This window comes from Mustela nigripes, chromosome 14 (assembly GCF_022355385.1).
Source record: "Mustela nigripes isolate SB6536 chromosome 14, MUSNIG.SB6536, whole genome shotgun sequence".
Lineage (NCBI taxonomy): Eukaryota > Metazoa > Chordata > Mammalia > Carnivora > Mustelidae > Mustela > Mustela nigripes.
Window position 1 is genome coordinate 30418018 of NC_081570.1, and position 10692 is coordinate 30428709.

Consider the following 10692-nt stretch of genomic DNA (forward strand, 5'->3'; position numbering starts at 1 on the left):
AATAAATAAAGTTTAAAAAACAAACAAACAAAAAAATGGATTTCAGTCCCAGCTCGATTACTTACTAGCCCTGTCACTTTGGGCAGTTTTGTTTTCAGTCTTAGAACCTCAGTCTCCCTCCTCCCTGGCCCCCACAAGTAGCTGGTTGTGATGTCATATGTAAGAGGGAGCAGAGTCCTTTGGCATACGTGATGTTCTGTCGGGAATGGCGTTGATTCAATTCTCCCTTCTTGCATCAACAGTAAGTTTATGAGAATGATGAGGGGGAAGGGGAGTCTTCATTTTCTTTCATTAATTGAGGGAGAAGGTAAAAATAATTTACAACACAAAATATTTGAGGATCTTTAAGACATCCTGCAAAGTCATCAGGTCATCAAGGTAAGAATGGTACCACCCTGAAGAATATAAGTCTTTATACTCTAGAAAGGAGTTTAGGGGTGCCTGAGTGGTGCATGGGTTAAACATCCAAATCTTGGTTTCGGTTCCGGTCACGCATGATCTCAGGGCCATGATCTCTGTGTCGTGAGATCGAGTTCCGAGTCAGGTTCAGCACTCAGTGCAGAGTCTGCTTGGTCTCTCTCTCCCTCTCCCTCTGCCTTGCACCCCCATAAATAAATAAATCTAAAAGAAAGATAGAAAGAAAGAGTAACCTGGCGATTCACAGACCTGTACCCCTGGGGCTAATAATACATTATATGTTAATTAAAAATTTTAAAATAAAGAAAGAAAGAGAAAAAGACTTAAAATCTACTACTTCATTAATACCTGCCGCCCCCCACCCCGCACCATAGTATTTATCCCCATTTTACAAATAAGGAAACAAAGGGTCACAGAGGTAACGCTAAAAGGCACAGAATAAATCAGGTAGTGGAACTGGGATTTCAAACCTTCCAAAGTACAAATTCAGTACTCCTTGCAATTCACAAGAGGATTTCCCGTTCACCAAGTACACCAAGTACTGAACCGACATTGTTTAGACTTGTCTGAAATGGCATTTCAGGAACCCAAAGTGGAATGACCTGGTTAGCAACATGGTTTAGAGAAATGTAACCTTCTGGATCACTGGTGGTTACCCTGAAATCCTTTCCCTTGGCTCAGGGGGACTTGGCTGGCATAAGGTGCCCCCACTCTGATATGTTTGAGAAATCTTTTATTAGCGGAAGTCCCACAAGGCAACATTTTAAAATCAGGCAATTGATAATCACAACTAAATACAAAATTTCAGGTAAACTTGTCTTTCGAAATAAATCAGACTCTTGCAACAGGAGAATTGCCCAAGAGTTTTGTCTTTTTTTTTTCTTGTACAAAAACAATTAACACCACTTTGCAAAAGGCATACAAAAATACAGTATTAAAAAAAAAAACAAATAAAACAAACCACTGCTCCCAGCCTAATACCCAACAGCAGCTTATAAAACACAAGCTATTCAGGTGATACATCAGTAACCTTTATCCCACCTGTTCTCCAAACACAATTCCAGAAGTCAGCTGGCTCCCAAAAACCATACTCCAGAAGTAGAGAGGTTCCCCAAACTTCCACTGGGGTTCTCTGAGGCCAGGAAGCAACCTCAGAAACAGACCACTGTGCATAATAAGTTTGGAAGTAGCAGCTGGCTTTGCAGAGCAGCAGAGAGTGCTCTACTGTCCTCCCCTCCCCCGCTTTCAAAACCACAGCCAGTAGGCACCTGCTGCCCTGGGCAGGGTTCTGGAGGAGCTGATCTTTCTTCCAGGCCAGGCTTAGGGGCTCCTGAGTTTGCCCACAGGACACCTGTTGGGTTGGATGCCTTTCCAGACTGGATGCTGCACCTGGAATCCACTTGGACGTACTAAGTTCACCTGGGGCCAAATCCATGGTCGGCTAAGCAGTGCTCCTGGAAGCTCCTTTAAAACACACCAGGAGACTAGTCCACCTTCTGGAGGACTGGATGAGTCCCAGCAGCTCTCCTAGCAAGAACTTCAGCAAGGCCCAGACGCCGGGAAAGAGATCTGACTCATGGCAGGCTGGCATGGGGCCTGAGGGTGGCTCTGGAGCCAGCAAGCAAGCTCCTTGGAGTTGCACTAGAAGGACAGTTTGCACAGTTCTGGTAGAACTTCAGACTTACCGGGGCGGGCATGGAGAGAAGAGGGAAGTGGGAAAGAGGAAGTAGTAGAGTTCCCCCTCCGCAGGTGCCTGACATCTGCCTTGAGAGAAGATTCCAAGATGGAAAACACCTGGGTGGGTAACAGTTCCCAGCCAGGACTCCAAGCCTTCCCCAGGCTGCAGGCTAGGACCCATTTCCCAGCATCTTGGGGAAATATTTCTGACCTGTGGCAAAGGGGTGCTATGGAGCCCATTGCATAACAAAGGCAGAAGGAAACAAAAAAGTCCCTTGTGGGGACAGAATGGTTTCTCCCTCAGAGGAAAGGGCCCAGAGGGCTTTGAGACAAAGAATCTAGAGGCCAAACTCTTTTTAAATGTTCTCAAGGTCGCAGCATTTAGACTGGGAGGAGGGGTGTTGGCTAATATCATTACATATATATATATGAATATATGCACATATATATATGTATATAGTATATATAAATTTTCCAACTCCTCAGCTACTGTAAAGTGTCTGACAGTGAGGTAATGGTCCATGCTGATCAAGTCTGTGAACCTGTCTTCACCCAAGACAGCTCGTGTGTCTCCTGGAAAGAAGAGCCTCAGGGAGAGCCTCCGGGCCCAGCTGTCCTAGCATCACCCCAGAGACACCAGCGGGAGCATCCTTTCCCAGCCTTAAGCTCATCCGGAGTGTGAGATTTCATGCCGGCTGGAGCCCCCCCACCCCCAACAACGTCCACCACCTGTTGCATAGCATCTGTCAGGCTTTTCTTCCGAGCTAGTGAGCTAGGCAGCCCCCAAGTCTCCTCGGTCAGCTGCCTGCCTGAGAAGCCCGAGGTGCCAGAGAAGACCCAGCGCTCCTGTGAGTCGGGGAAGAGGGAGCGCTGGGCTTCAAGGTTTCCGAGAATGCGAGCCCTTAGGAGTGTGTGCGCCAGCTGCACTGCATTCTGGAAGGTACTGTTCGGACTGTCCCACCATCACCAAAATGTGCAAATTACTAAGGGGGAGAAGGAAGGTGAAAAAATAAACTCAGGTCTCTGTGAGACAGAGCAGTCGGCCTTTTTGGTCACTTAGTAGCCGCTGAGGTACGCAATTCTCTTCTGCAGCTGCTGCTGCCGGCATCGGAGCTGCCTCTTCTCCGTGGCCATCCTCTTCTCGGCCCCCACCAGGGCTTGCAAGTACTCCAAGGCCTTGCTCAGGATCACCACTTTGGGGGCCTTGGAGCAGCTGGCCAAGGTGGGTACCTGGTCCCTCAGGGCCAAGAACCGAGAACGGAGGTCATTCCGCCGTTTGCGCTCCAGGAAGTTGTGGTTCTTCCTCTTGGTCACATCCTCAGTGTCGGAACTGACGGGTTTGGGGTGGCAGGACTGGGGAGCCTCGCTTTCTACAGGTGGGGGACTCACGATCTCTTCATCTGCCTCTTCTTCCTTTTCCTCTGGGACATCTCTCTCCAGAGCCTCTTCTTGGGGACCTCTCTCTGGAGCCCCTCCTTGGGAACAGCTTTCCGGAGGAAAACGGGCGGCGTAGTTGTGCTGTTGCTGATGGATGGAGATGTGGAAGTGTTTCATGCAGGGGTCCAAAGGGTCTGCCCGCACCGTGATGGTGACTGGCTTCCGTACACCCAGGGACTGTCTCTTCTCCACTGTCACAACGTCAATTTCTTCACCCTCTGTCCAAGAAGAGAGATCCAGAGAAGAAACACACCCCATGAGAAACACACACACACACACACCCTAGGCTGGGGCTTGGGAAAGGAACTGACATTTTCCCCCATTTAGATATAAAAGGATTGAAGTGAGGAGAAAGATAACTGGTTCGTTTGTAAGGGGGTAAGGGCAGCGTGAAGGAAAGAAGGGGAAATAAGCAAGGAGGAAAATATTCTCCAATTTCCTTTTGCACAGCAAGGCTTAGATAAGAACAAAAGGCAGACCCAAGCCAACAGCCCCCAGTCTGCCCAGGCGCTCCCCTCCCCCACCGAGGGGATGGAGAGAAAGAGCCATCGGCCTGGGACAAAGTTTAGCTCTAAAGATCTCCCCCAGTCGGGCTCTTTCATGCCCCATCAGAATTGTAAATGAGGGGTCTGTGGGCAGAGCTGCCCTTTGTTCCTGCCCAGCACAGTCTGCACTTGGGGAATTGTTACTTTTCACAAGTTATAAATCCTATTATTCCCCCACCTCTCTATTCTGCCATCCTTTTCAGCTGAAGATTCAGAGAAGGGCGGGGGGGGGGGGGGCTACAACCCATCCCTCCTCACCCACAGAGGGGAGGGAACGGGTTTCCCTCAGGAGCATTTTGCTCCTGGTTTCAATGGGTTTCTAGTCATCCATCATTTATAGGTCGTCCGCCCCACCCCCTTCCCTGGACCAGAAAGAGGGTTGGATTTGTAATCGCATGTCCGCAAAAGCTGCTGGAACTTCACAAAGGTACAAGCGACCATTTCCAAGCGACCTCTGCGGGGGACAGGGAACTGAGCAGCAGCAGAATGTCCCAATACAAGGGGCCAAAACACCAGGGACCTGGAGACGCCTGGAAATGCCCTCGTCATTCCCTGCCTCAAAGGTCTCCCTGGCTACCCAACCACGGAGAGGTGCAAATAGGGGAAAGCCTTCCTGCTTCACGCATTTTGCCGCCCCAGCATAGAAGGCCACCTTAATGCATTTCAGTCTGACAACATAAGAGCTCGGTTCTCGGCCTCTTTTGAATATCAGGATGCTTGAGCCCCTTTGTCAGGAAGGCTTCCATTGTGTGGACAATCGCATTATTTCTCCATTAATAAAACCTGACCATTCAGCCCTCCTGGCCACAAGGCCTGTGATTGGCTGGCTAAGCTGTGTTTGGAATGCTGTTTTACACAGCCCCTAGACCCTATTGGCTGAGCCTTGCCGTCAGTCACTCTCCTCACCCCCCCCTTATTGTTTGCAATCTGTTGCATTTTGTTCTGGGCCATGTGGCCTGTGAGTGAACCAAGAGCTTGCAAACAGGTTCAGGTTAAAGGGCAAGTCAGAAAATGATTCAGGAGGCTTCCCCACATCCCAAACCTTTAATATTTGTGTTAACCTCATAGCTGGTAAGGTTCTTGCCTAAGGAAGAAATAATGTAAGACACCATTCTTTTCAGAGATGGTCTAACTCTACCCAGACAAGGAAATGGTCTCAGCTGGACAATCAAGTCCAACCCTCTCGTGTGCAGAAGGAGAAACTGAGATCCAGATCAGCCAAGTCCGCATATCACCTTTGTAATATTCTGGATCTCAAACTAAGATCTCGAAACTCCCCAGACAATGCTTTTTCCACTCTATCACTCATCAGCTTTTGTAGAGATAGATCTTTATTTGTTTCTTGAACTCAAAACTCCCATTCCAGCCATTAAACAAACACGAGCTCTTGGTGTTGAAAGCAAGCAGGTTAAAAATGACCTTAACACAGTGGACCGAAAAAAATTGACTTTTAATTTCTTGTTATCCTTATTTTTCCCTTCAAGTGTACGACAACTTCCATACCCACTCCCCAGTTCCCTCTCAAACGGTTCTGTAGAAGTTATTCTTTAAAAGCCACCGAGAGTTTTCTCGGTCCTGATTTACCTGAAGCTGGCACCCTAGAGAAGCACCCTCTCCAGTCTCTCTCATGGGTAGAGGTGTAAGGGCTAAGAGAAGAACAGCATAGTTTGGTGGCACAGGATGCTGAAAGTCTGCCCTTCATGAGGTTTAAATTTGCATCCAAGGGTGGGGGAGGAGGCTGGAGCCCAGTATCTGTGATCCTGGCACCTAGCTCAGAGCTCGGTACCAAGCAGGGGCCAGCGAACATTTGTTGAATGCAAGGAAGCAGGTACACAGAGCCACAGGCGAAATTAGGAGGGAGCTAGAGGAACATCCTTCCAACTCAGACCAAATCAACAAAGCAAGGTGTAGCCCTTCCGGGATAAGCTACCGTGAAGACCCTGGAAACATCAAGGAAGTGCCTGGTTGCAATGGAGGGTTTGGCAAAAGAAGATGGGGCTTAGTTCTAGTGATTTCCTATTTCCAAGCCTCAGTTTTCCCATCTGTTAATAGGGAGCGTTCATTGCTCTCCTGCCTGTCTGGTGGGTGATTGTGTGGGGACACAAATGGTAGAGGGTGGGAATGGTGCAAGGGGAGGGCATTATGGGCATTTTAAAGTAAAGCAGACAGGAAACTAGATTTTTTAGAGTGAAGACTTTGGCTTTGCACAAAAGGCTCCTCAGCTTCCTCTCTCTCTAGGGGAGTGTGAGTTTCCCCAGGGAAAGTGGCAGCAACAAAAAACTTCAAGCCTCAAGTGACCTTTAAGGGACCTCTTCCAGCCTCCGGAGGACAGATATCCCCTACAGTCCAATCCTAGTATTGTCCTCTCTAAACGCTAAGCTTCACCCAGTCTCCCTTGTCCCCTGGGGCTCCAATCATCATCAAAAGGACGCTGGCTCCCACGCCACTTCTTCAAACTGTTTACTAACACACCCACGTGCCAGACAGACACCGCTGGGGGCTACACCGGCAGCTTCAGCCAGAGAAAGGGGGAAGTGGCCGAAGGGCTCGCGAGGACCCAATGCCAGACCACAGACAGCGGCAGAGTTTTGGCCACCCTTGGGGTGCCCCCCTCTTGGATGGCCCGGGGCGGTCCTTACCCGAGTCGCTTGGGCTCTCGGACCCCGAGCAGGCCTGGGTCTTGGGCTCGCCCAGCGGACCGGGGGCAGCGGGAGCCGGGTTGCCGGCTTCGAGGCTGGGAGCGCAGTCTGGGGCGGCGGGCGCCTTGGGCGGGTTCCCCCGGGGTGCGCCGGCGGCAAGCCGGTCGCTCACCGCTCTCTCTAGTCGTTCCCGGGCGGAGAAGCCGCTCCACATGCAGTCACGACGGATGATGGAGGCGTAGTTCCTGCCCCAAGCTTTCGAATGGCCCCGGGATTCCGCCTCTTCCCCGGCGCCCCCCCCGGGCCAAGGCTCCGGGGGACCAATTCCAGGGGCTGAGTCCCCGGCGCCTGGACCCGAGCCCCAGGGCGGCGACGTGGGGGGCGACGGCACCAGCTCGAATTTCTTCCAGATGTCCTCACTGGGCGCCGTGGAGCGGTAGAAATCTTCCCCGCAGTCATAGTCGTAGAAATAGTGCTGGTACGAGTCGAAGTCCATGTCCGCTCCCTGCGGGAGGGAAGGGGACTGGCTGATGGGGTGCGGGCCGGGAAAGAAGGCGTCCCCAGGTCCCCCTGCACAGCCGGCTGCCAGACTCTCGTCCCTCCCAACCTCCCGGCTAGCAGCCCGCGCCCTTCCCTCGCGTCCCGGGAAGCCCAGCCCTGAGTCGGCGCGCCGAGGGAAGCGGCTCACAACGCGCGGACTCGGCTGCGGGGAGCGAGTTCAAAGCAAACTTTGCCAGCGCCGCCCGGAGCGCAGCTCCCAGGGCCCGGCCGGGCCGGGTGGGGGCGCGTGGTGCCCAGGAGGCAGCCTGCAGCCCGCTTCCCGGCTGCCCGTAGCCTCACCTTGCTCCCGCAGCCCGCCACCTGGAGCGGACCGGCTCCCCGCCGGCTCGGGGCAGCCCGGCAGCCCGCACACAGGCACATGCGCGCCGCCGAGCGCGCCCCCCGCACTCAAAAGCGCGCCCCCCTCGCGCGCGCCCCCGTCCTCGCTCGCGCACGACAGCCCGGACGCTCCCGGGATCGGCGCGGGAGCGCGAGATGCAGGCGCATTGTTTCCGGCTGCCTTATATCTCGTCGCGCGCCCGGGGCTCTGGGGGCCGGGGGCGGACCCTACGGGGCAGGACCCGCCCCTTCCCCGCCCCCTTCCCCGCCCCCGACAGGTGGGGGCAGTGGAGTCTCCGCCCCACCCCTCCTGGCTGCTCTCTCCCGCTCTACTCTATTCCCTGGATCCCCAAAATGAATTGCACGCTGGGTCGTGCAGGGGCAGGCAGCGAACTGACACAGTTTGAGGGTCGTCTGGTGGAGGCGTGACTCTTCAGCTAGGCTTGGGCGGTCCCCGGCATGCAAACTAAAGGCGCACTCCTTGCCCACTCCGGGCTAGGGAATAGGGCTACTCCCTGCCCCGCCCCTCGAGCCAGCTTGGCTGCCTTATTTCAGGTGTTCTGCGACCGGGTGTAGGTTGCAGGGACTGGCGCACCTCCACCGCGCCATCTGGCGGCCCTCAGCCCTGAAGTGGGACTGGTCCCGGGTAACCTCTTTATCACCTGTTGGCCAGTTTCTTTACTGTGGTGGTCCAGATCTGGACCTCAGAGAAGCGAGCTAGGAAGGTTCCGGACTTTGGAGCATGAAACTTAACATTTCTGAGCTTCAGTTTCATCTATAAAATAAAGGATGGTAATACTTACCTTACAAGGGTATTGTGAGGATTTCTTTAAGAAGATAGAGTAGGGAAGGTACCAGGCCAAGAGAGACAAGTTAAACAGACTTAGCCCTGGTGGACTGGTGGTAAGTAGGAGAATTTTTTTCCCGAGGTTTAGATCTGGGTTGAACTCCCATCTCTCACACTACACACAAAACAGCTCTGTAGGAGCTAAAGTACTAGAGGAAAGAAAATGGGGCATTTGGAGTTGAGAAACTTCATTCAAGCCTTTGCTTTGCTATTTGCTAGCTGTGGGGTCAAGTCACTCCAAGCCTCTGTTTGCTTATCTGTAAAATGGGACCATTGCCTGCAGTTGCATGTATGGCCAAAATGATGGACATATAAGCCCTTTGAAATGTCATCCATCTTCTATGCCTTTTGTGGGAAAAGAAAAGCTAAACTATACGGTCATTCTGTTTAGGCCAAGTAAAGTAATTTGGGTTAACAGCCAATATATCTAGAATGTTCTATGTGTCATGCAAGGTCTGGTCACTGTCTACAATCAGCAGCCAGATTGCCAGCTGTCTCTTTTCCTCTCACTCCTGTGGTCTAAGAGCACCAAAGTACTCACTGTTGACGTCCCAGCAGAGGGAAGTGAGAAGTGCAAGCAGTTCTTTGTGGTGGAGCATACACAAAGTGTGAGTTGATGTAAGGGTTGGGAGAAAAGGCAGGGAAGATGACACCCTCAGTTTTTAATATATTGGGTCTAAAATGCTTGTAGGACATCTTTGAAGGCAGCAACTAGTTCTTACTAGCTTTGTAGCCTCAGTATGTAGAACAGCTTCTGGCAGATACTTCTGGACTTAGTGAGTGACTCAGCCAACCAGATTTTTATTGCGACAGTCTGTGTGCCCTGCTTTGTACTGAATGAAAGTGCAGGTCAGAAAGGTTCCAGGTTTGGTTGCAGTCCTAAGGCAGGGGGTTTGGAACTGTCTTTTGGCAACTTGCTCTCTGGTGTATGGATGTCTGAGATGGTTGCTGTACCAGTCAGGATTCTTGGTTCTACATGACAGAAACCACCCCCAGATAAATTTAAGCATAAAATCCTTCCTTATTGGAAGGATGTGGGATATAGAATCTACAGGATATTGGGATTCTATGCTTGGAAAATGGGTGTTCTCTTTCTATCCAGATGAAATCCCTACTCAACAGCCCTTCCCCATGATTCAGCAGACAGCACTAGGATTGTGTTGTAAGATTGTAGTAGGTGATATCTGGGGGCATCCATGAGGTGACCCCCACATCAAGAACTGGGATAAAGTAAATTGTCTCTGAGAGTTGGGCTGCTCCTTCACTTTGCACACTTTTTTTTTTTTTTTTTTGGTGGGGGGAGAGGATCAAACCATTTTATTGAGGGGTTCTGGGGGAAAGGTCAAAGAGGAAGAGGACAATGAGATCTGACATCCCTGGCTGGGTTAGAATCTTACCTTTCCAGCTTCACAGTGGCCGAAAGCTGTACAATTTGTTTAATGTCTGTCTTCCTTACCAGACTATAAGCTTAATGAGGGCAGAGACAAATGTCAGTCTTCTTGGCTACTCGTAACTCCAGGGCTTAGAGCAAAGCCCCACACATCACAGGTGCTTTGTAAATGTGTTGCCTATTTGGTTGGACATAAGTTTCTAATGTTGTAAAGTAGAGATGTGCCAACCTGGCTGATGCAGACAAAACAACTGTCAGACCGAGTCTAGACTGTAACCTGAAAAAATGTATTTTTTAAAAAGATTTTATTTATTTATTGGATAGAGAGAGAGAGCAAACAGGGGTGGGGAGGAGGGGCAGAGGCATAGGGAGAAGCAGACTCCTCACTGAGCAGGGAACCCAATAAGGAGCTGATACGGTCTTGATCCCAAGACCCCAAGATCATGACCTGAGCTGAAGGCACATGCTTAACTGGCTGAGCCACCCAGGTGCCTCCTGAATAAATGCATTAAAGCCGCTTAAAGAAAGAAGGTGCCTTGGGGTGCCTGGGTGGCTCAGTGGGTTAAGCCTCTGCCTTTGGCTCAGGTCATGATCCCAGGGTCCTGGGATCAAGCCCCGTATCCTGTTCTCTGCTTGGTGGGGAGCCTGCTTCCCTTGCTTTTTCTGCCTGCTGCTCTGCCTACTTTTGGTGTCTCTTTCTGTCAAATAAATAAATAAATAAATGATTTTTTAAAAAGATTTTATTTATTTATTTGACAGACAGAGATCACAAGTAGGCAGAGAGGCAGGCAGAGAGAGAGAGAGAGAGGAGGAAGCAGGCTCCCTGCAGAGCAGAGAGCCCGATGTGGGGCTCGATCCCAA

General features: G+C 51.2%; 1 protein-coding gene across 1 annotated transcript; it reads right to left on the reverse strand.

The window, feature by feature from the left end:
• Window positions 1-1133: 1133 nt before the first annotated feature.
• Window positions 1134-7761, reverse strand: MYCL (MYCL proto-oncogene, bHLH transcription factor). The gene is made up of 3 exons (XM_059374223.1): window positions 7556-7761; window positions 6716-7220; window positions 1134-3749 (listed from the first exon to the last, which is right to left on the reverse strand). The coding sequence occupies exons 1-3, from the start codon at window positions 7634-7636 to the stop codon at window positions 3151-3153; spliced, it is 1185 nt and encodes a 394-aa protein (XP_059230206.1). The 5' UTR covers window positions 7637-7761; the 3' UTR covers window positions 1134-3150.
• Window positions 7762-10692: the final 2931 nt, after the last annotated feature.